The following is a 26,772-nucleotide window of genomic DNA, read 5'->3' as shown; positions in this document are numbered from 1 at the left end:
TCCAATAATAATACGTCAGGATAGCTTGAAGCGCAGACTGCTCTGTTTTTATGGCTGAACATTTCACAGGTCAATAGTTTTGAATATTCTCTGCAGTTTTAGTACAAGAGGATGTTTTATAAAACTTTGCTGCACTGGACAAAATAAACAGTCTGAGCTGAGAAAGGGAAACTCCAGTCCCAAAGATCTTTGCAGCTTTATATATTTGCCAATGAAAAACTGTAAAATATGTGTGGCCCCAGGCAGATATAAGGCTTGAATTAACAGTTAGTGCATACTGGATAAAAGAAAATGCCCACTTCCATGTGCCCTCACATTTGTACTTATATTTTATATTCTTGACCTGTTAATTAAATATCGGACTGATTTAACTGCCAAGTGGTCAGAAACCATTGCTTACTCAGTGGCCTACCGGAACCACTGTTTATGAGATGCTGTCACCAGCAAATGCAACATGCACCATGTTTAAGCATTAGATGTATGACATTTCTAAAGACACCAGAGAGCCCTGCACAAGCCAAACTGAGGCAAAGTGTGACCCACAAAGACACATTTAAAGATTTAAGTCACAGGGTTGTTCAGCACATTTAAAGGCAGGGTCTGCAGGTATTTCTATTACTTGTTGGTAAACACAAATTCAAACTTGGCTCCTCCTCCTTGGCTCAGTGCCAGCAGCAGCATACACCCACTGCCCCCGACCATGACTGCATGACCTCTTTGCGGAGGAGACTTGAGAGCAGTGCATCTGACTTCACATATTTGCACAAGCTAATCACTGGGTTATTTGTTTGCTTCACTTTGTCATCGTCCGTGCTCTTAGGATAGCTTCTTTTATTCGCTAATCAGCATGCAAAGTCACTTGTGCAGTAGGCATGCTGTGATTGGCTGATGTAACCACGCTTACTTTCTGCCCAAAAACTTCCCATTACGACAAAAACATCAACAAACAGGCAGAGGAGAGGGCTGAGGCAGACACAGATGCTGACACATGCCTATTAAGGCCCAGAAGTGATGATTGAGCAAGGTTATTCCTGTAAAAGTTGACATTTTATTTTCAGGAAAATCCTGCTGACTTAACCTTTAAGCAGTTGGTTGGGAGAAAAATGTTACAACAACAAGGCCACCAAAGTTCCAACAGCTGAATTAACTGCAGAACACAGGAAATAAAAAATGAAACTATTTTACACACTAAGAGCAACAGTAGATTTTTACACATTACTTTCACACTTTTTTCCAAGTTGCTGTCTGCCAGATTTTTTTGACACAAAAGTGTCAGTTGTGCTACTTCAGTTCCCATCTGTGTTTGTGAGCATGGTTTTAAAGCAAAAGTCCTGTTGAATTCTGCCACTCCAGGTATATATAATTACTTATGGGAGACTTTTCTGAACCAGATACTTTTTTGGCCTCTCCACTCAACACACTGCTGAGAGGACATTGGTGGATTACAAAACTGCTGACAGGTGTCTGGCACTGCTCGCTGCAGGCCCGAAGAGTCGTAAACAATAGACGCAAATTTTCAAAGAGTCACATTTCCAAAGAGGTCCAGTGATTGATTGCCAAACACTGGAGAGCTTCAAAAGACCAGAATGCATAATGGACTTTAAAAATAATATGGGTTGTGGCAGTGTTTGTTTGTTTTGAGCTTTGTCTTCTTTGCTGTAGAATTTAAAAGGACGTTTGTTTGGACAACAGAGACAACAGGTTTAGAAGTGTCTTGTCGAAGCAGGAAATCACAGCACCAGACAAATAATTACAGAAAAACGGGTATTGATTAGCAATACAGTTAAACCCTTGCAGATATGGAAAGGCCATTTCGGGCTTTGAGAGAGCCAGCCTTCTATCCATTACAGCTGAGGCTATTTTCTTTTGACAAGTGAATACGTTTATCAGAGTGTGACTGCCTTTATTAATTTGTCTTGCATATGAAAAAAAAGCTCACATCAACAAACCACTGTTTATATTGGGTCCAAGCAGAAACAAGTTCAATGCTCTATAGGGTTCCAGTATATCTTGAAGACTTTGTTTTCCTGATGTTAAAATGTGCATTAAATAGATAGTAAAAACTCATCAAGATATATTCAAACTACAGTCATACCAAGTTTCAAGTTAAGATGTTTCACAGTTTTAAATAGAAAAGTTATTAAGCCTTAAGTTTGTAACCTCTGTCCTGGTCCACAATTTGGTATAGATTGGATCAAATAGCAATAAAAAACAAACCTATTTATACTGATGTTGTGTTTTTCATAAGGTGGCAGGCAAAGAGGCTAGTAAGTTTTCTGCCACTGTAAGTATATGATATTCTCTCAAATGAGACCTACTTAAGCCAAAATTGCTGTTCTTGTCTGCTGAGTTTGTTCTTGTAATTTGAGTTTCATGCTTGGTTCATTTGCTAAATTGCATGAACTAATCACTCAGGCTAAATGACAACACACTAGATAGAGAGAGCGTTTCCCAACCATCTCCCCTCCAAGAATTTCAATTTCCTGGTCATGTCTATTTGAAAACCTTTATTATTGGGTACAGAAAAAAGAAGCCTAAGAGTTTACCTGACTTCCTCCTAATCTCTAAACACATCATAATCCTTACTTAACCTTGTCTTGTCTGGTTTGATAAATATAGACATATAGAATTATGGTAGACAAAACTGTAGCTGAAGGAATGCATCAGTTTTAATCACAGCCAGACTTTCATCAATCCAGGACCAACTCAGCAGAGCACCTCATTTGCATATGACTGAAGACTCTATGACCTTCTTACTCATTCTGGAGATATTTTAATTACCGTTTATTTCAACCGACTAGGGTCCTAATATTTTTATTGCTGCAAATAATGTTAGAAAAAGCAAGATGAGATTTAATAAAAGTCTCACTTTGGGTCACGGGGGTAAAAATGGAAATCATTATAAAACAAAATTGTGAAAAAGAAATCTTAGGGTGGGGGCTGGGTGCTGCACCCAATACACTTGCGCTGTAACGGACAGAGAGGTGAACAGAGGTGAAGAGGGATCACTTCTGTTTGGTGCAGCAGGCAGGGCAAAAAGGCTCAATCTGTGTGTGTGTCTACATGTCTGAGGATGTGAAACTCTTACTGTGTGTTTGCCTCTTGTACTTTGCCGTGAGGAAATGTGGAATCACACAATGCGACACCATTAATATACTCTCCTGGGATCAATATGAAAGTGCAAAGGTGGAGCTGTGTTACTGCACTGCTGCAGACTCAACCTTTCCTGTGGAGAAGGGAGATTTATTGCTTGGGTCTTCTATGGTTTCAATCTAAAATAATAGTTAGAAAACACTGTGTTACCTGCATTTATAGTTCCTTTAAAATGTTAAAATGTTGTGTAAGAAATGGAGTATCTCAGGGTTCTGTTCTAGGTCCTTTGCCTTTCACCTTGGCTAAATAACAAGCATTCGTGGATTACAGTGATAATACTCTAATGATGATCATCACGTCAGGCTTGTAAAGGTAGATGATAACACCCAAATAACAAACTAATGGCCTGTGTGTGTGGTCTAAAGATTGATACTGCATTTCTGTATGAGGAAGCCATTCAGCTCTTTGACACGTCAAACTGAATGATTTTTTCATTCACCTTATTCAATCACAGTTAAGACCCTGTAAAAGACTCTATTCACAAGCCAAGACAACATTAAAGTATTGTTTTGACCCAAACAGAACTACAGTTTGGGCTTCTGTAAAGATGACATTTCCTCTCTACCCAGACCAGGTCAAACTTCTGCCTCTGGTGACGTTGTTTGATTACTTCTCTCTGTGTCAACAAATCTTTTAATTCTGACATTTGGCCCAGTGAATTCCCTGAGGATAATAACACTACAAACTTATTTGAAAAACGACTGCCACTCTCTCAGCCTTTGCTTGTTTATTATCCTCAAAGCATATGAGCATCAAAGCTTTGTGCTTATTTCACTCTTATTCAAACTGCCTCTTCTTGCCCTTAGCTTTCCTCCTGGCTCCTTTATTCTGGACCAGAGGCTGTTGTGGGACCTCTCTCTGTCTCCCCTGGCTGTCAGTGTCTAGTTCCAGATGTTTCAGATCTGGATCTTTTGTCTCTGTCTCTACTTTGAGCATTTGTCTCCTTCGTCCCAGTTGGGTGAATTGTGCTTCAGTTTGTATTCTTGTTGGTTTGCCCAAAATATCCTCTTGTTAGTCTCCCTGGACTATGTCACCAACTTTATGTTTTGTTCCCCTCTTTTTATCCATATAGTTTGTTCCTCAAAAGCATTTGGGATAGTGACTTTTGTGTTATGTTTATTTTGCAAAGCCTGCTATATGGGTCTATTTGGCTATAATACAACTGATAATGCATTAACTGAACTTTTTTTTAACATTTAAACAGGAGTCACGGATGAACTGGTTAGAAGTAGTAAGTCTGGGATAAGGGTTTTATTTTGTGCATAATGTTTAAAAGCTTTCCAGGGGAAAAAAATGGTTGTTTAGTCCTGACAGAGCACAACAGGCTGTGTGACTGTAATGCTAAGCTTCTTTGTGTCTTTTCTTTAATGCTCTATCGTGTTTATCAAAGGAGACACAGGAATGAGCTTTGAATCAAGCACCATGGTGTGCGTTTTATAAAGTAAACTTTTAACATCTATGACATGGTTGTAAAAATCATTTTCTTAAAAAGATGGCAGAAAAGACAGCTTTGGTGTCACTGTTAGTTTTCTGTTTGTATCACTTTGTCAGTGAATGACAGCCTTAATACATCAATCATGTAGATGATTTGTTCACCTTTGGTTGTTGGTTTTTGCACAGATTTCTTTGAACCCTCAGCTAGGGATGGGTACCAAATTAGGTACTCTAATAGGTACCGACTGGATTCCATCTATAGCACCAATAACCACTTTACATAAAATCAAACAGTACCATGTTTCAATACCTGAAAGCACCTTTGTGACTGTGAGGGAATGGAAGAGTGGGGGATCTTTCTACTGGACATGAACACAGCATTGTATGTGTTTATATTGAGAAATAAATACGTAAAATTGGAAAACTTTGAGATTTTATAATCAAAAAAATTATTATTTATTACAACACACAAAGGTAAAGAAAATTGGTACCGTTGAGTACTGATATCGATTGCCAGGTATTGGTACCATTTTAGATGTAAAAGGTACCCACCCCAGCCTTGGCCAGAAGTCAGTAAATGAAATGCCTTGTTCGGCTGATGGCAAAATCAGATCAACAGTCATTCTTAAAGGAAACATAATGAAGAAAACAGAATGAAAGCAGCACCTCACCCTACACTGGGGAACCCCTCAACTAACAGGCATGGCTTTAGATAACAGTTTTAGCATACTAACTTTAACCAGCATTTCAAAAATACATCTAAAATACTGTCCAAATAATAAATACTTTTGAATTTAAATTGCACTGGTCGGGTAGACAGCTTAGTGTAAAGCTTTAAAAGAAAAAAAAAGAGCTGTTAGTAGAGACGCAATTCTCACAACCAGAACATATTTAGCCATTTAATCATATTTGCACACTTAGTGTGCCCATGATGTCTATTTACAGATCCTGCAGTGGAGGAGCACAGTTCTTTTCTATGCTTTCCTAGAACCCATCAAACAACAACACAGCAAGTTTTTTAGTCTTCAGACAGGTTTCCGCATGAAAGCACAGCTAACAAGCTGCTCTTGGACATCACCTTCCAGCTCCATTCTGGCTTCTGAAGTTGTTACTTTGGCTGTAAACAATAGCTATTCCCTGAGGATTAACTATTCACAGTGTGTATCAGTGACGCTAAAATTTACACTTGCAGTATTTGAGACTTGCTGTCAAGAAAAGAACTAAACACGATCACTTGGCTTTTGAATATCTCCCTTTTGCTACAGCTGAAATTGCCATTCAGTGTTAAATTATATCAACAGTCCACACATTTGCTTAATCAGACACAGGACCTAATTAAATGTACTTTGGGATTTGCCACAAGCACAAGCGAGCTTGAGAATTGATTGGGTGAGGCCAAATCATTTATGTAAATTTGCACAAGCACTGTTAATCATAGAGTGCTGCACCCCCAGGTCTGCTCAGTACAAAATGAATACTGAAGTATTAAAAAAAGAAGGTTCAGAAGAGACGGTCCACAAAGGTTAAAAGACATCTGTGTTTGATCCTTTAGAGGACAGGAAGCTTGTAAGGGATCAAACACAGTCCTTCTGTGTAGGCTTGGCTTAATTGGTTAGAACAGCAAAGTGTTCAAAAAAAAGTAAAAACTAACTCCTTTCCATTATTGCAAAGTATCATGAGGATTATGAAAAAGTGACCTTTTTTTTTTTTAACAAAACAATCTTCAGATTGTCACTCCCATCATCCTCTTAACGTCACTAGCTCTGATCTTTTGGACAGAGACATGGTTCAGACCCAGGTAACAGGACATAATTTACGACCAGGAGATGAAGACAACAGAAAGAGAGCAGGGGATTGTTTTTTAAGCCAGCACCAGCTGTCAGGCCAGTGGTGAAAACAGTCTCAAGAACTTTAATTAAGGATGTATGGTGGACAAATAATTAAGATTAGACAGCACAGGGATCTGCAGCGTACACCCACACAGAGACCCTGAGCTGTGCTCCCTCATCTTTCCAGGGGTGCACCCCCCTCGCTCCCTTTCTTTTATCCTCTCACAGCTTCTCTCCAAACCCTGCTTCTTCTGCACAGGGGCTTTGCTCTGCCCTCCTCTGGTTGCTTTTCTTATTAATTTAGTTGTCTGCTGGGTGCAAAAACACCAAATCCCCAGTCCTTGTGAGTCAGTGCTGGTCGCTCAAACACACACACCATAGATGGAAAGCTGCTCACTCTTCACAAATCCAAAGTTTGATTAATGTTATCGACCAATCTACTTTTTTTAATGAGTGACTACCAGGTTGCTGTTCCTGCAGGATGAAGTAACACTTTGGTTTGCCCTTTTTAACATTCACAGCCTTGCTGGAGTGAGTGTGTGAACCTTTGTGAAGTGGGTAAGATAATCTTATCAGTGCAGTGACTTTCTAATGCAGCACAGGTTGAGATTAGCATGACCCTGTTAAACAATTAGCAAATTGTTTAGAAAAGGAAAGCATGCTGAGTAGTCTGAGGTCTTGAAAATGATCAACACTGAATATGAGAGCCTGGAATAAAAACACTTTATGCTTGTGTAAGGCTTAGAGGGATTACACTTATACATCTAGTTGGCAAAAAGCAAAGCAGGTGTTCCCTTTAAACTGCTCTAGCCTGCCTGCCCTGGCTGCATCCCCTGCAAACCACTTTGCAGCCCACCTCCTCCTTTCATCCTTCCAGGTCAGGGGTGGGAAATGTATTTTTACATGAGGAACCTGAATAGTGTCAGAGGGCCACACCAACAATAATATGAACTTAATTCTGCTCAAAATGATCGTTTCCCACTATAAAATGCATTTACTTGTATAGGTCTATTTGACAAGATGCTACTGGTAACCACAAGAATAAGTCTATTCTGTAAATAAGTGTGTAAATGTGAAATTGTGGTGTAGCACGGAAACTCATGTGTATAAGAAGCATGTCTCAGCTTTCAAAAAAAAATTTTATTCCAACCTCCTGATTTTGTAATTCTTTTTTTTTTTTTTTATCACAAAATGTCTTTTTTTATTGTCATTTCTTAGTTTTTGTCAACACTGTCCTACACAATAAAAAAAATAGTTAATTCCATTTATTTATTTGTATATTGGTATAGTGTTATTTGATCAGTCTGTTTCCATCATAGGAACACATATAGAAATGTCAAATGTTAAACTTTCTAAATATTTTATAGCATCTTATTTATTCTCTTTTAGAAAAAAGTCATACTTGCAACCTTTAGCAATTACATTAAATATTCAAAATAACAGTTTTGGACTTCAAAAACATTCATTTTCTTAAACAAAAGATTAGATTATTGAAATAAATTAACTGTGGAAAAAAAAGAGCAAATTTATCTAAAACAGAAAAGTTAACTCTAATGGTGGTGACAGACAGACAAGTGCTAATCTGATTTTCTTGCTTTTGACACTTTTTTTTTCTGCCTTAACAGTAAGTTGTACTTGCTTTCTAGAGTCAAAGTGGTTCTTGTCAGTTTCAGTATATGTCACGAACAAATGAGCATTTACGCTCATCATTTTGATGAAACAAAGGCCCATCTGATGTCTGCTCTGATGGCGTGTTAGTTCAGCCCAACACCACTAATTAACGTTTTCAGCATCACTGTGAGCTGGCTGTTGAGAGACGGAGAGCCTGGCTGTTAATTTCAAACACTGACACATCCAGCTCATGAAAAAGCACAACTGTTTGCATGATTGTTTTTAAAAACACAGTAATTGAATTTGCTACACCTCTCGAAGATACTTTACACAGTGATTCCAACCTGTGGGCTGCGGCCCCCTGGTAGGCTGTGTAGGTATTGCAAGTGGGCCAAATTGTTTCCAAAATAGCTTGAGTTTTGCTAAGGTGGGGATATAATTATATAAAAATAAAAGTGTTGCTTCATGTAACAGATGCTGTTTTAGTGACTATGGAGCCTCCAACATGTTCCTCCTTTATTCAGTTCAGTCTTCCGAGTTCAACTTGATAAAAGAAAAAAGTGCCCTCAGAATGCATTGTATGTCAGGGGATCCTCTACATGCATTGATTCGTGGTGCACCGCCACACCAAAATAAAAGCTGCCATTCCTCCTATTTTATGCTCTTCTCTTTATCAGATGTTTCAAATGCAAATTATATTGAGAATGCCACAAACAAGTTTTGATGCTGCAAATAGCTTTCTTTCACAAGTGCATAATTTCTCTGAGTTCTTGTGTGACTGAACTCACAATCATGGTAGGATCATATCATTGTCTAAACCAATAAGAGACAAAGCTTGGACTGGTACTTGACGGTACTTCAGCTCTCTATATAATGCACTGCAGAGTTATGCTTCAATGTGCACAAGACGCACAGTTACTGGAGAAAATGATTCCACGTTACCTTTGACCATTCATCGCTGTTTACAGAGTGCCCCCATCACTCTGTGTGGTTTATATGTGCTTTAAACTTGCACACATACAAATTATTTCCATGTGTCTTCACTCTCTACTTAAATAACTATGAGTAACCATTGTATAAATATTATATTCCAGTGTTTAATTTTAGTATTAAAATGTATTATACATTAATGTGCATCAGCCAGATTTGAAGTTGTATTTAAACCCCCCCACCAAAAAAGACAGATCTCAGCCTGGCTGTAAACAACGCCATTAGATAAAAATAATTATGTTTGTGTTAATTAAAAAAAAAAAAGAAATTTTTAGGTTGTAGTAATGTTTTTATGGGGTTTTTACATGTTTACTGGGTCAGAGGTAGGCCTCGCAAGTGAGCCCTGAGTTGGAAAAGGTTAGCAACCACTGCTTTAGCACACCTCTGAAACTGCAGGCTTAACCTTGGCTTTACCCTGTAAAGCAGCCCTATAAGGTGGTACTGGGTCTTTCTGTGTACACAGATGCATGTGTGCACCCACAGGCCCAACCCAATACCTGCCAACCGGACAAAAGGGCAAGACAAATGTTTCGTGAACGCAAGAATAACTTTTCCACCGATCATAAGCCGGTGGAGGTAATGGGCCAAGAAATGCAGCAGAGCACCCCCCCTGAAAGGAGGGAAATAAGGACACAGCGACAATCTGAATATAACAGTTCACACGTACTTAATACTGTGATTTGTACGTTTCATCTGGAGGGAAAAGACTGGAGTGTTTGCTCTTGTGTTTTAATGTGTTTTCTGATGTAAAGTACAAAGGCTCCATCTATGTTCACAAAGAACGCTAACCATCAATCCTTTCGACAAAGACTGTATTTTTCTTGACATCTGTTTGGTTACACCTCTTCTATGTCTAACAACAAGCAGAATTGTTCAGAGTGTTAGCTGATTCTGATTAGTGCTTTTGAAGGAAAACTTTCCCTGCTTGGGGAAAAATAATGTTAAAACATTACAATATGTTGTGTAGATTGCAGACTTCTGGCTTTCTAGTTGCTACAAACACAAGGCAGCTTGCCAGAAGCACTAAGATGTGACTGAGTTTTTGCCAGTTCCCTGAATGAACTGCTTGCTTTGAATTTCTCCCCTATTAGCAGTCATACATTTATGGAAAGGACATGAAAGTAGTCATTTAGAAAGAATGCAACAAATTGGCGTTTTTTTTGGTTAAACTGTGTGCAGATTATCTTAAAATTGTTCTTTATCTTTTCTCTTTCCTCAGGGCCCACTCCTGGCCTTTGTCACTCACAGCTAATGGATGTCTTTACCCAGTATGCCTACAACAACAGTTTCTTTGACAATGGAACATTCAACGAAACAGACCAGGAGCAGAAGCACCCATATAACTACTACGCCATGCTACTCACTCTGCTCATCTTCGTCATCGTCTTTGGCAATGTGCTGGTGTGCATGGCTGTGTCAAGAGAGAAGGCTCTGCAGACCACCACCAACTACCTGATCGTCAGCCTGGCTGTTGCAGACCTCCTGGTGGCCACTCTGGTCATGCCATGGGTCGTCTATTTAGAGGTAGGAAAGCTCAGACGCACATGTTCGACACGTATGTCTGGTACACAGTAGAAAAATGTTTTGTGAGGGAAATTGATTCCACTCACCATGTCTGGATTGTCATTTGCACAACAGTTCTGCTCACTGTCCCTTTCATAGCACACAGTTATGGTTGGTGGCATGTTTGCTCTATTAAATGTGGGTCACTAAGATTCACAGGAACTAATAGTTCCTCTGTGTAGATCTAATTAGCAGTTTTTGCATAACTAAAATATTGATAGGTACAGAGTAGCTGACTCCTTATGCCAAGTGCTGTGGTCCAAGGGTCAATTCCAATTCTACCCCTTAGCCTTTGTTTTTGTGTGTGCACGTGTAGTGAAGGGGTGTCTCAATTATCCGTAAGGGGGAAGGGCTACACAGCCCTTGAAACGAAGACAAACTGAGACCTCACTTGAAACCAAAGGGAATGACAAATTTCCAATGAAATCTATATTTTTTTCTTTTATCAGATGTCCAATACTTTGTTACTTCACATTAATGTTTTTTAATTTTTTGTCTAATTTTGAAAGTGCTCGTTAAAACAATCTACCTAACGATGCTATATCAACAGCCACAGCTCTCACTAATAATAGCTATACCAATGTCAGACCATGGCGACGGGTTCATTGCATTGTGCTGCGTTTTTGTGACTGATTGGACAGACAATCTACATAAGTATTCAGAAGCTACATGTTATAGCTTCTGAATACTGTGATGTTTGCTTAACGTTTGCTTTTCATGCTTTAGCTGTCTCTTTACTGCGGATGGGAATTGATAAGATTTTGTCAATACCGATGCCCTTATTGATTCTGCCTATTGATCTGATTCTTTATCAATTCCCTTATTAATTCCTATTGTGAATTTTCTTGGTACAAAAAGTAGCTTTGCAGGTTTTCTGTGTCAACAACATTTAATTGAGTTTATACTGTAAGTGAATAAAATGTAATTGGTCCCTGAGTCTGGATATTTCTGGGCATAATTATACAGAAACAGGTGAAAATTGCACACAATGTGACGTTGATGTGCTGGGTTGTAATATATTAATCATTCATTTAAGCCATCTAGTGTCTCAAAGTGGTTATAGCAATGGTTTAAGTTGTTTGGAAGCTTTCCGTAGTTATGAAGTCAGCCATGAGCCTTTCAATTGCCTGTTAGCTTCTGACATTTGAAATTCTCAGTATCTTTTTTTTTTTTACAAAGAGTTGATGTGATATGTTTCTGTGATGAAAGTTGAAATTCAATTCTGAAGCTGAAGTTATACTGATGTATGCTAACTGCTAGCATTGCGCTATTTTGTTATTTTGGTAAATGAGGTGATTTATTCCATTTCAAATGGACTGAACATGAATCTCCTGAGAGAGAGTGATGTACATTTCTTTATGAAGTCAGTTCTTCAGTAAAACTTCAAGCTGAAAATCCTGATTCAGAGTTTTGTTGGGAAACATAATCTAACTGCTTAGCTAAGATAGCTACAGCAGACTAGTTGGCGTAAGGCCAGGCGGCTACGGCACAATGTAAAGAACTGATAAGGGAATCGTTAAGCACAAAGGCTAACAATATCGATGGATTGAAAATATTTCTTATCGATTCTCAAAAGGAACCTGTTTTCTATTCCCATCCCTACTCTTTACTTATATGATGTGGTGCATCGTGTGGTGTCTGTTTGCTGTGAGTTTGTCACCCTAATCTGACATCATTAGTTTTTTTTTTAAGTTTTTTTTTTTTTTTTTAAGTGAATAAACAGTCACTCTGCCTACGCCAGCAAGCATCTAGAGGTGATGATATAGCCGGGATCGAGTGACATCTTGTTTCTAAGAAATGTTTTTTGCCCTTCCCCTTGGCTCTTCAAACAGAGGGCCAAGGGGAAGGGGTGAGAACAACAAGTAGGATTGGCCCTAAGTTATCAAATAGGATATTAAAAGAAAAAAAAATCTACTCTTCTTTTCCTCAGGAAGGAAAATAATGTAAATCTACTACACAATTTAGTGCAGAAGCAAGGCAGGACTAGAAAGGATTTAATTCCAAGAAAGCTGGCAGCAGGTCAGAGGCACAAGGTGAAACTGGGGTAAAGGCTTAAATGTTCATATCAGCATTGTAAATATCAGCTCAGCAGTGCTTGGAGACCTGTAATGTAGCAACAGCATGTAACAACATCAAAATGTCAGACCTGTCTAGTCAGTTGAGGTCAAACAGTCATGAATAATTCCTCCTAATTTTGGGATAAGTCATATTTTGCATTCAGCGCTGTGTTGGATAACGCAGAGTTGTTTTATTTAAAAGGCAGTCATGACACAGGAAAAGCCATGGACCAGTCTCGGCGTAAATATCATCTCCAATCTTCCAAATCAGTTGTGAGCAGGATGTGGGCTATCTTTCAGAAAACTCTCTACTCTCCCCCTCTCTGGACTGCTTCTCATTTCTTCCGTCTTCCTTCCCAGGTCTTGGAGTTATTTCTGACCAACAGCCTTTAGGTCAAGCTGTGTGATGTAGAGAAAGGCAATCTAACACTACAGGGACTCTAATCCTCCCTGTGAGTGAGTCATGATGATTATCACTGATCAGATTACAGAGTTGAAATCCATAAGATGTTGCGGTCTCTTGCCGCCTACAAGCATGCTTGTTTAAAAATGCAGCACAGAGTGTCAAGAAACGTGTCATTTATTTACTATACTTATATACTGTAGTATGTACTGTTCTTTAAACCACACACATACATCACAGACAGAAATAAAACAAAATCACTGACACAATCTACAGACTTGGTGTTTATATTTTGGAGATCAAAGCTCTTGGTTATAATTTGGCAGCTGTGCAGTGTGAAAGAATATCCTCTAGAGTATGTTCACCAACTGGAGCTTGAATAATTTAGACACCTGAAAACTAAAAGTGTGAATTAATAGGCCATGATTTGTGATGGTCAGTTTGATCTGGTACTGTAGTTGAATAACTGATTCAGGGGAGCATGAACAGAGAGGGAAAAATAAGATTTGTACAATGATTTACTGATCTTTGAGGAAACGGTTGAGGAGGGCAAATGATTGATACATAGGATTTAATTGCTTCAGTGTGTATGAAATCAACTTTAGGTGACAGAGAAACAATATTACACTCAATATACTATAAGAGCAAAATAAACATAAAGCTAGTGCTGCATGTATAAAAATAGATGAGGTGTATTTGTGTGTTAAGAGTTGAGGTCAGTAATTACACAGGAAAATGATGTACGGAAGACAATAGTGATTTGCGGTGTCAGAGCAGCTTGGCTGCTTATTTTGTTTCTGGATGAAAAATATGATCCATAGCAGGAAAATTTACTGATTCTCAGTCAACATAATCTGCAGTTTTTACTGACCTGTAGCGCTTGCAGGAGGGTGGTGACCACTCAATGAGACCCTAGTGCTGTGCCCTAAATCACATACTCCTGAACTTAAACTTACTATTTTGAGTGCATAAGTGCTTTCACACTGACAGTAGGGGTGGGCAGTATCAGAATCAGAACCAGAACATTTTATTGATCCCTGAGGGGAAATTTTATTTCAGTTACATCTCTTTCAAGACATATATGAAAACAAGCATAGGGGAACACAGAAACGGGATGAACCCAGGAGCAGCCAGCTACCCAGTGCCTCTTTGCAATAGATCTGAAAAAAACAACAACACTTGGGGGAGGAGAGGGAAAAAAAAGGTAAATTCCAGACTATTCCCAACAGGGGTGTAGTTTGAGATCAAGAAAAAAACACCTCAGCATATAAACACATGATAACAACACACAAAAAACTCAAAAACTAGCGGAAGTGTCACTGCTCAGCCACGGGGGTTTCATCACTGTCACCAGTATCATATGTTGTCACGAAATGAATTTTGCAATACTGTTATTACTGTGTTAAAGCATTGTTACACATAATTTAGTCCAAGTAGTGGTTAATTTATGTGGGAGATTTATTTCTCCCGACATGAGAAGACACGTTTCTGCCACAGCCATTCTGAAAATACACCTTTAAGGCCAGGAGCAATGAGTCAGTGACGTGAAGTAAACATTTACCATGTGCAGAAAGCGAAACAGCTGGTGTGCATGATGATGGCTGCCCTATTTTATACACAGGCTGTACATCGCTATAGGTAAGTGGCTATGGTCAAATCTCAAAACCTAAATTGTGATACAACCATTCTTAAACAAATGTAATGGCATGAAAATAAATATTTTAAAGCAAACTGAATACCATAGTTTGCGGACTCTAAATCGCTACATTTTTCACACGCTTCGAACCCTGTGACTTAAACAATAGTGTGGCTAAATTATGGATTTTTACGGTTTAACGAGCTTCATAGCCTCGAGGCATTAAAACCAATACATTTCTGTATTATTTTCATTATCAATAAAATATAAACCAGAGAAAAATATGAGTTTTGTGGAGCTTTGGAGTTGAGGCATAAATAGTCAGCCTGCTCCGGTGCATCCCGACGGAGTAGGCACTGTCATGTCAGCAGGTGTTTCTGCTGATGCGAAAAGGACAACAGGCTTTGTGCTAGTTTGCTATAAGTTTGTTTTCACTTTTTTTGACCAATAAAGATGTAGCTAAAAATGGCTTTGATAGACTTGCACTTTAAGCTTGAAATGGGACAAGCTTCTCTTCCAAAAGCTCATTTTGGGCATAGGTCTTTTTCTAACTCAGTATTAGAGACTTCTAGGTAGGATGTGTGCACTTATAACACAGAACAGAGTCAGAATTGGGTTTTGAAAGGACTTCACTCTTTACATGTTGGAAAACCGTGATATAATACCGTTATCGCAATATGTAGGAAAAATACTGTGATATAAATTTTGGGCCATATCGCCCACCCCTAACTGACAGTATGGAAACATAAAGTGCACTTTGATTTCTCAAATCACTTTGATCACTCAAAATGGTCAAAAAGTTGAGTCTGGAACAGTGGACACTTCTCGCACTCTATGGTCGCCACATTGGCCACATAGAGGAAGGGGCAGGAAGGGATCAAACAATGGTTGATGGATGTAATCAATGAAAAGCTGATGAAAAATGTTCGTGAAATGTGATGGTAGTTTCCGGTAAGTGTGAAGCCACAGTGTTTGATTGCAGTGCACTTCATGTAAGTGTACTTACAGAAGTATGCAATTTGAGACTCAGCATCGATGTGATTGTGAACATTGGTATATACGATGTTGGGCTCAGCAATCTTGCTGGGCAGGTACTGCTGAGCCTGAGGATGTAGGAAAAACTTAAAGGGAAGTTTGTGACACTTTTTCATCAAGGTATGTATGTGGATTGCAACTTAGGTGATCTGAATAGAAGGTACGATGGTCTTGAATTCTGTATACATCCCCCATGTGTTCTGGTTGGTTGAGTGTCATGTGAAAAGCTGTGGCAGTGTCACCCTTTGTGGATCTGTTAGCCCTATTTGTGAATTTATGAAGGTCAGAGATATAAGGGATGCTAGCTTAAATGTGCCTCAGTATATGAAGACATTTCATCTCAATGAGGGTAAATGCAACAGGTTGAGGTAATTTAGACAAACAGCTACTTTTGAATTACATCGGCTGGCCTTGGGCAAAGATAGATAATAGCATGTGCTAGGGCAAAACGATAGATGTTTGCATTGACAGCTTGCACACCCCTCAAGTACCTTGCCATGTTTGCACCATCCTGGGGTTCTCATCTGAGTATTCACTTCATTGTTGCTGCTGTTTATCTTGCCTCCCCTTTCTTGGCTTTGGTGTCCAGTGAAGTCATTGTCTATTATACACAGATTGTTCATCTCAAATTTGGCCAAAAAAAATACAGTTAAGCCCCTGAAGAATGTGTGTTGTTGTGTTACTCCAAGTTTCTTGTTGGGGAAACCTGGATGTGTTTGTTTATGACAGATAACAGTCAGAGGGGCTTCTAAATATTTGTGTCACTGATGACTGTAGATAATTACTCTGATACTTTGTGGTGTTTCTTCTGTATCATCAGCATGAATCATCACACTTTGTTTGAGCATCCATTCTGCATGCAACCTGCATACTGTGTGCTTTAATCTGAATCATCTACTTGCTGTGGGTAGCTGAGTGCACACCGCAGGAGCTCACATCAAAGCCTCTTTGGTGGGGGTTGAATCATAATCAGCAACATAGCAGAGCTCCCATTTGTAGCAGAAAACTCTTAAAACATTCATTGTGTTTTAACAAAGAAAGCGAGTCTCAAGTGGCGTTAACTGCTTTGGCTGGTCAGGTGTGCTTGCTGAGATTGAAACCACTTTTGTTTTGATCAAATGTTTGTAAAACTTTGGAGTTGGCAGCTGCATTTTCTGTTAGTTTTTATTGGTGGTAATTGCAAACACAGCAGGTGATTATGAGGACACAAAAAGTAGTTTGTTGCTCTCTGGTTTCTTTTGGAGTTTACTTTCTCCTGAGGGATTCCTTTAAGGCACTCACAACCATCAAGTCAGTGATGAGTCAGGACAGAGACACTAAATAAGTTTTGTGATCCTGTAGGAATGGGAATTAAAATGGTAATTGACTTATTTTTGCTGTTCCACTCAGCTGTCCTGCATCGCTTCATTTGCCTGTTCATTGCCTGGCTCTTCACCATCAATCTGCCCAGCTTTAAAATGGTGTCACCCCATACTGCTGAGATGTCATCAACTAAATGCAACTTTGTGCCTAATCTCTGAAAGGTTTGAGTGTATAAAAACATGTGCAAACTTGATAGCCCGCTCAAAGCTGATTTACTATCTGGTAGGGATGGGTGAGTACCGATACCAGGTACTAGCCTTATTTCAAGGTATAGGTACTCGTGAAGGCTGCCAAAACCAGCAGCCGATACTCAAAGCGAAAAGGTCTTGGGTTAAAGGATAAGTTGGGTTAATACAGCTTTTACATTGTTTATAGAATGAAGTTGAACAAAATACTTACCCAGAAGGCTTTCCTGATCCAAGCAGTGCTTCAGGAGATATCTAGATCCAAAATCGTGCAGGGGACGTCCGTATAATGGGATCCATCGGGGCATAGACAGCGCCGCTCCTAAAACTGCATTAATCATCCAAAGACTCATGTTTTCCACCAATATTCTATCATGGTCGGCTCCGAGATAGTCCTCTGCTGCAGTCTGTGTCACTCCAGACAGCGCTGTGTGGCTGTAATGACCTCTGAACCGACGAAGACTTTGTTTACGTTTGCCCCGTCCGCGCATGCGCAGTACTCTCTGGAGAGCTGACTCCACTTCCTCCTTTCTTTGAGGGGCAAACGTAAACAAAGTCTTAGTCAGTTCAGAGGTCAATACAGCCACACAGTGCTGTCTGGAGTGACACAGACTGCAGCAGAGGACTAACCCGGAGCGGACCATGATGGAATATTGATGAAAAACATGAGTTTTTGGATGATTAATGCAGTTTTAGGAGCGGCGTTGTCTATGCCCCGATGGATCCCATTATACGGACGTCCCCTGCACGATTTTGGATCTAAATATCTCCCGAAGCACTGCTTGGATCAGGAAAGCCTTTTGGGTGAGTATTTTGTTCTACTTCATTCTATAAACAATGTAAAAGCTGTATTAACCAAACTTATCTTTTAAGTTCTTCTCGCCAGTAGTTGGCGCTACATTGCTGCAGTTTGACACCATGGCAAATGTGCGGCAGGTCTTGTTCAGCCAGCATGAATGAACCAGGTATTTAACAGTTAAACTTTTTTATTTTACACTTTAGTTTATTTGAAAAAAACAAAAAAAAGAAAATTATAAAACCCTTACATTTGTTAATTGAAATTTTAGGTATTAAAAGTACACGTGGTATTGGTACTCAGTAGTGTTGAGTACTCAAGAGGGAGTATCAGTCTGAAAATAAGTGGTATTGAGCATCCCTACTACCCAGGTGCACCAAGGATTGCATCTGTCAAATGAATAAATTAGCATGTGCGATGCATTTAACATGTTTGCCTTACGTGTCGAACATATGCAGATCATCTGAACACCCCAAATTCTGGGAGAAGATGCAAATGTGATCATTTAGCGTCCACAGAGTGACTTATCAAACCTGGAACTGTTGGCGGCCACTGTATTTTGTCTGGTGGACAGCAAGCGCCACATTGGACACAGCTCTCACTTCCTGTGCAGTAGCCTGTAACCCAACTGTCTGACTTCTCCAACTACATGGCGTCTCAATTCAATTTTAGTTTGTCGCCACTCTGCTCTCTCAAACTCTTCATGATGACAGCTGGTAGCCCGCACTACGTCCTCATTTACATGGGGAGTGCTGCACCTGTGATCAACTGCACACACAATCTAAGTAGATCACCTGCAACACTTCCACTGATAGCAATTTTTTAGTTTGTACACCAAGAGGCAACCTCCGGTCTAAGAATATGAGACAATGCTGAAGTGCTAAAATCTGCTGTTTCCGGACTGTCTACTTGAGGCTGGCTCCGGAAGTACCAGAAGTCACAAACACACCAAGCCAAAAAAAAGCCATTTCCAAAGCAGAAATTAACCTATTTACAGCCTGGTTCAAAAAACGTCTCCTGTCTTAGTTGCTAATTTCACTATACGCACACACTGTACACGGGGGGAATTTTTTACGAACTCAGCAGTTTAGAAGATATCAACATTGCGAGCTCGCCCAATCAGAGGCACAGCTCAGGGTCACATGACTGACAGGCGCCCTATAGGTGTATGTGAAGCCCTTGCCACTACCAATATGGCCGCGATGGCCGATGTGCTTCATCTTTCGTTTCAGAAAGAGACGGGTGACATCAGGGAGACTACATGCACGTTTTATAGAGTCTGTGTTGAACACACAATTATAGCTCGTTATTTGGGATTTAGTAGATTATGCCATTAGTATATCTGAAGTGCTCTTCCAATAGATGGCCTCTCTGACTGTTTGAAATGAGAATCATTCAAATCATCTGTGAAAGTTACCCTACAAGGGAGGGTTTTGCATTTTCAGTAACACAATAATGTGGTGTGTGTATTGTTAGAAAGAGTTATATGACTAATTATTTCACAATATTATCAGAACAAGCTACGGGACTTTAACTACAGATGAAAGACTTTCATAATTATTAATTCATCTGTGTTAGCAATTCATGGCGGATTCAAAAATCTCTGTTACACTTCACTGCTTGCTTGTTCTTTCCCATCCCAGCCGGCATGTCCAACCAGTTTCTGATAGAAGGCAAGAATAACCATCCAGCCTCCTTTCCTTTTATATTTGTTACACCAACATGTACTCCCTGCGCACCTATAATGACAGTTTCACTGAGGCCCTCCTTAGATTGTATACAAATAGAAAAACTAAAACCTGATTCAAAATGCATTCCCCAGTGAGTGTTTGGAGTGGGATACGAAACTGGTTTTGGCATTTTCTTCTAAGGCTGTCAGCTCTGATGTGAATGTGGAGAGGGATAAACTGAGGCAGCAGCATTTGGAGTGGTATAAATCCCTATAAATCAGAAAGTACATCCGTGGGAGAAGTAGGAGTGATGGTACCAATGATTGCCTGCATTTGATCTTCCCAGTTTCTAATCCTTTGAGGTTTAATCAAGCCAGTATGAAGAAATCGCTACGTTTAGTTTGATGTTTTCAAGGTAGGATCACCTCAAGCTTTTGGAAGAAATCACAGCTGACAGCTTTGGTAGGGAGGATTTCTTTCAGTTTACATATTTTACAATCTGCAGGACAAGCTTCTTCTATCATAGACACCATTGAGTTCTATGAGCAACAGCAGAGAAGGTTTGGGGGGTTTTCCCTTTGGTTTTCTTATCAGACCTCATTTTATTGTGTTGTGCACAGCGTAAATTCCAGTCCCATTGCATAAAATCTTTTGATCTAGTTTATCTTTGTTCATACATTGCATGGTTATGTTTTCAGTGCCAGATTATGGGTGCTGATAATGCGTTGCTATGAACTACAATGAGAGCTTAGTCACAGAGTGTGGGCAAGCCATTCAGTTTGCCCTTTAGTATTAAATGCTGGATTAACATCAATTAGCATAGCTTTTTGCTTTCTGCTATGTGTGACTAATTTAGAGAACATATGGAGGGAATTAAGCAGAGCTCCAGGTCTAGAGTTGTTAAAAATAAAATGAATAAAAAGTCACCGGTCTCTTACAAAGGTATTGGAGTTTTATGCTGTACGTCATCCTTAGAAAGCCAGTTAATAAATCACAAAGGGACACAAGAACAACACAAATGAGGCACTTTCATCACAACCTACACAAAAAAGATCTGAACTGTAACTTTCATTTCAAAAACAAATCAAACAAAAAGGCATAGAGGTTCTGGATTTTTGAAAGTGAAAAATTGCTCCATTCTTGCTCAAGACAGTTTTTCTGGGGTTCAGGGGTTTTCACCTTTTATTGTTTCACAAAGCATTAGAGGTCCCATTTTATGCTCCTTTTCTGCAGTTTAATATGTATCATTGTTGTCTTCATGAAATGCTCCGGTGGACCAATCAGCTCAGACTTGCTCCTGATTGGTCAAAACAGGGAATCACTGACATCGGCAAATCCTGGAAATTCCATACAGCTCGTTTTAGGTCAGGATTTTACATTCACGAACACTACTAATTACAGGTTTTGTCTTTAAATATCACATTTTGTGGGCTGGGAGGGAAGCCAAAGACCCACAAATTTCACTAAAAGACTTAATAAAGTTATTTTTGCATAATATGGGACCTTTAAATGTTTTCAGTGGATGAAAAATGGGACTGCAGGTAGCTGAGCATCCTGACTAAAGTAGTTTGCATTAAATGGCGTTGGTTAGCTTAAATATGCAAGGTCTTCCTTTGAAAACACATTGCTTGATTGGCAGAGCATGTTGCTCTAAAACCTGTTAGTACATTATTCTGCATGAATGATTCTTGTGCATTATATAAATTATAGATGAGCATCTACACATTTCTGTAGCATCACAGGTGCTGACTTGTGCAGATAACAAACTGAGCAGTCCCTCACCTCTTAAGAGCAGAGGAGGCTACATCCATAATTTCCATTAAGAATTTCAGATTTTGATTTATCTATCTGAAATAGGCTCAGGCCCAGAGAAGTCACCAATATTTCTGGATCAATGTGGTATACAATTATTATAGAGGATGCAGGTTAAAAAAAATAACTTATATTTGTTAGTTTGTAATCATAGCCATGCATTACTGTTTTTTTTTTTTTTTGTTTAAATTAATTTTCAGACAGTGGTCTCTTTAGATTTTCAGTCTTTAAACTATTTTAATTATGTCACTATTCTTTGCTATTTTAATTCTGCAATTGTTAACTTTTGCACACATTTTCTTAATAATAAAAGCTAAGCATGCATGAATCACCCTCTGCCAAGTTTGGTGTTTCATTGGTGCATTTATCACTTTTATCAATATGTCATCACATAGTCAGTTCAGTCTCAAAATTTACAAATGCACAGCAAAATTATTAGTATGTGTATCATGTGTAAATACATTCACAAATACATGAACTGATCCACAAATGTGTAAGTTGATCCTCAAATGTGGAAACATGCAAATGTTAACAAAATTTACAAATGTATGCACAAATCCTGTGTGAGGTGGGTTAGTTTGCCCTGAGCTCTGGCTTGGAGGTGCAAATTTCTGGATTTGCGTGCATGTCTGTGAATATTTAACACATTTGCTAATCAGTTTACACATTTCTGGATTGACTCACACATTTGTGGATCAGTTCACATGTTTGTGGATACATTTACAAACACACATACACAGAATATTGAGGAGCATTTGTAAATTTTGAGACTGGCAGACTGTTGTAGTAGGTTATAACAGTTTCACATTGCTGAGTAAGATTTGCCAGTTTCCAGGGGAAGTTTTGTGTCATGGAGCATCTTATTCTTCATCTTCTAGGCTCTGAAGGGCCCACTGCATGCCTGATACCATTAGTATTCTTGTGGGTTCAGTGCTCAGTCTTTAAAGTGGACATTGAGAATGAGTTATGGTCAAAGTTTAGACCTTGGCACCTCTGTAAGTTTAAGACACTTAAACTGCGATACTGCTGCACCCAGCTTCAGTGAACCTTACTGGACATCAGAACAATTCTTACTTTAAAGCCATAAGAAGTATGTTTCAACAACTGCAAAATACCTGTTATAAATTTAGACCTGAAACTATGTAACAGGAAAACAAAGCGTAGAAATAGAGTACTGGATAAATAAAGAGAAGGCTATTTTATAGCATGGTAATTCTAAGTGACACCTTAAAGTGCATTCTCTAACCACTTTGTCAGATTCCTAGTCCCTGTTACTGCGTTTTCAATTTTCTTACATCTTACCTTTGCAAATTAAATTAAAGTGCTGACAGATTCTAAATTAAGATATTCTATGCACATATGCACAGCAAGAAGTGTGAATTAAGTCTAACTGGGTAGAGAAAGTATGCATATCCTGCAGTCAGTATTTCACAGCAAGTATCCTTTTTGAGCGTTGTTTTAATTTCACAAGACACGGTGCTGTAAAAAGCCACGAGGATCTGTTATGGCTTTCAGCTCTTTCAGCCCTTTTTAAACGTGTTGTTATGGTTATGACGAGCATGTAAGAAGGGCTGTGTTGGTGCAGCTGGTGTCAGATAAAGGAGAGTGAGACACTTAGATATGGTAGCAGAGAGGAACGGAAACACAGGATCGCAGAGATAAAGATGTTACAGGGAAGAAAAGAAGAAAAATGTCAGGAGCAAAAGGTTGGGAAATGCTGAATTGAAAAAAAAAGAACAGTGGAGAAGAGGAGAAGTGGATGGGTTGGGGGGCACACATTAGGTTGTCAGTTCTTACTCCAATCACTGCTATTGATGTAGACACCAGTAACAACATATGGCTCTTTAAACTGGAGCTTAATTTTATGAAGACGAGCCCCGCAGGCAAAGATTAATCATCCACGGAGATGTAGGTGGTGCCCGCCTACCCCCACCCCCACACATTAACATCTCTTTCACCCCCTTTTGAGGCGTGGGAGGAATGTAGTGTCAGGCGAGGTGGTTGACATGAGTTTGCCCAGACATGTCAGACAATCGCTGATTATGTTAAGTCTATCATGGGGTCTGATCATCAGAGGGAGGGATTCAGAAGGTTTCAATCAGGGTTTTGATTGAAGGCCACTTGTGAGGATGGTTGTCACATGATTTGGGATAATCTCCAGTGTTTAAAACATTGTTTTGAAAAAAAGTCATGAATTCACTGAATATTCAAACTGGAAACTGTTTGTCTTCCTACTATGTTTCACTTCACCTCTGAGACACCTCACACCTCTGTGATCTGTTTCTTGATCATACCCTTTTAACAACTCCGAGCCCTTCTTCACACAGTTTCATTCTCTCCACAAGTTTTTTCATTTTAGCCCTGTTTTTTTTTCCCTCTGTTTTGGCTACTTGTTATTTCATATGAAGAGTACACTACAAGTCTTGACTGTCAGGATTGTCTTGTTGCAGGAGGAAAAAAACAAACACCAAGTCTCCCATGCGCAGCGGCTTTCTCTGTTGACTGTTTCTTGTAATATGTCATTTGTTGACATTTTTCTCTCTTCCAGGTAGTGGGAGAGTGGCGCTTTAGCAAGATCCACTGCGACATCTTTGTCACTCTGGATGTGATGATGTGCACGGCTAGCATCCTCAATCTCTGCGCCATCAGCATTGATCGGTGAGTTAGTCTTTGCAAAGATTTTTTCATCCTGCCTCCTGTGCTTCCTGCATTGATTTTCAGTGAAAATTTTGTCCCTGGTGAATAACAAAGGAGTGCTGCAGCCTTGTGTTTATAATCAGAGCACCTATGTCTATAAACCAACAAAATGCCTCTTCCTGACGTGGATTTCGCACAAACATCTTTCTGTAAATGTAGATTTATGAGTAAGTGCATGCCTGACCGTGTTATGGGCTGACAGATGTATCTCCAGCAATTGAAACAACAATATACAGAGTGCATGTTTAATTAATACCTCTTGGAGAAGTGTTTGAGGGGAAAAAAAAGTATGGCAAGGTTTTTAACTGTAGCTCATTAGAAGAAAAATACATGAAAGACTTAGGGATGTCTCAAGCAGACCATTTTTGTGAACATAGATGACACATTGTATTTTAGGAGTCCTACTGTCGAATAAGGGCACCGTCACACTGGCCATCCTAACTGTGCCTTTCTTAAGCACTATTGCCCCTCTACAGCAGCATTCCCTTGCTGGAGAGTATGGCCAGCACTCACACTACTCCAATATGAACCTGACTTGAGGCGCACACATGACCCGCCTACGTCATCATGAAACATCTAACATGAAGTGAAATCTAAACAATCATTACAATGATACACAGAGAGCACTGCTACAACTTTAGAGACTTTTTGGCTTATGTTAAGTTGTTCTGGTCAGACACCACCCTTTAACACCCCACTGTTATTTAAAATGATTGTTGAGAGGAGCGGTCGCAGTGATCATACTTCATGGAGGGATAACCTTTGCTAAAGTTGGAAGATATTCTGCAAGCATAAAAACAGTAGTAAAAAAATATGTTCTGGCTATGAGCAATGGAGCCACATGCAAATGCAAAAAATGCAGTTCTTCAAAGTACCTTTTGAGGATATCACAGGTTTAACCAACCAGAGGCAGAGCTCAGCTGACTGACAGGTAGGCTTCCTTTAGCTGTCAGTGAGGAGGCACAAACCCTACCTCATTTCATTCTTTCCTCAATCCAACCTTACTTTTATTGCCCAGTCACTGGCCACTTAGAAATAAGGATTTTACATTTATTATTATCCCAATGTTTTGTAATTGCTGATATTCCTGAAAAAAACATTGGTCTTGATCTTTGGCTTCTGAATACTGAAGCTTTTGTCATGGTTTGTTTTTTTTGGTTTATGTATTTCCGGTTGTTTTGTCTAATCCGTGTTTATGTGTATCTTGAGTTCTTTTGTGTTTATTCTTTGTGTTTCTGGTCCTGTGTTCCTTTTCTTTATCTTAGTAGCTCTTGTGTGTTATCTGTGTTTTCTGTGTTTGTGTTAAGTTCTTGTTCCTTGTGGTTCTGGTTTGGTTCTTGCCATGTGTGACCAGTCTGCTTCACCTACTGTTACCCACAATGCAACGCGCCTGGTCCCATATCAGAAGTGAAAATGGCAGAGAGCAGAGCAACAACAACCGGAGTAGCAGAGGAATATAAAAATAAGAGCCATTTCTTTTTTTATCTTTAAATCCTCATCATCTCCACCACTAAAAGTTAATATAAAATGCTCTCTCTGGCAATATATTTGCATATAAGTTACTCGTGGTTTGTTTATTTTCTACATTTTCAATAAAGTTTTTTGGGGAAAAAAAAGTCAGCCGTAGCCAACTTCCGTTTTCTTCGAACTGAAGACCAGCGTAGTATTCTACAAAAATTAACCCAACTGAACCGTCATACTACATACTACATGTGAAAGTAGTATGTAGTAGGCACTACATACTACCTACTGCGTTTTCTTGTAGTATGTAGTACGACAGTTCCGTTGGGTCTGTTTTGTAGTATACTACTCTGGTTTCCAGTCTCGGAAGGCGGAGCTACAGATGATGTTGGGTTTTTTGCCTTTATTTTAAATATGCAAAACAAACAATTGGCAGATCTTGGTATTTGGTTGTTTTGTTAATCATATCATAGCAGAATAATCTTACTTGATTTTTAATCTTACTCCAAAAGTTATATTGTTTGCTGAAAATTAATCTGAAAGGGATTTTTATTTTTTTTTACAGCTGATGTAAAAACCACTTCTATATAATCAACGTATGGTTTAAAAAGTGAAATAGTTATTCATACGAGCTTATGAATTTGTAGAAGTAAACACCTCTTTTATGACTGGAAGTGACAAGATTTACGGGTGTTTCTCACCTGTGTGTGACTGCTCCCCTCTCTATATGGTCTGTGTTTCTTGTGTTCCTTTGTCAGTTTATTGTATGCTGTCACTGTCTTCTGTTGTGTCCCCATGCTTCTCGTGCTTCCTAGGTTGCTCGTGAGTTTTTCCAGTGTGTTTTTTTGTCTTTGTTAGAGTTTCTTAGGTTTGAGTTTGGGGATTTTTGAGTCTAGTTAAATAAAATCTTTTAAGTAATATCTGCAACTGGGTCCTCCTCTTCCTCCTTTTTGTTTCCTGCTCTGGATTCCCTGACAGCTTTATCTGTTCCCCAGTCACTGTGTGTACTCTGTGCTTGATGCCCTTTATGATGCATTGTGGCTTTGCAACAGCTGCTTACTGTGGCTGAAAAATATGC

General features: G+C 39.2%; 1 protein-coding gene across 1 annotated transcript in view; it reads left to right on the top strand.

Annotated features, from left to right (window-relative positions):
* drd2a (dopamine receptor D2a) overlaps positions 1–26,772 on the top strand; it is a 51,804-nt gene that overhangs the window by 13,871 nt on the left and 11,161 nt on the right. Inside the window, exons 2-3 of the mRNA XM_074680281.1 lie at positions 10,237–10,541; positions 24,085–24,194. Coding sequence (XP_074536382.1) covers positions 10,269–10,541; positions 24,085–24,194 — 383 coding nt within the window. The 5' untranslated portion in view covers positions 10,237–10,268. The remainder of the gene's footprint in view (positions 1–10,236; positions 10,542–24,084; positions 24,195–26,772) is intronic.

Source organism: Halichoeres trimaculatus, unplaced genomic scaffold (assembly GCF_033239565.1).
Source record: "Halichoeres trimaculatus isolate MK-OKI-2021-1 unplaced genomic scaffold, fHalTri1.1 fHalTri1_scaffold_9, whole genome shotgun sequence".
Classification (NCBI taxonomy): domain Eukaryota; kingdom Metazoa; phylum Chordata; class Actinopteri; order Labriformes; family Labridae; genus Halichoeres; species Halichoeres trimaculatus.
The sequence above is the reverse complement of the archived record's forward strand: the minus strand, read 5'-3'. Positions and strand labels throughout refer to the sequence as shown.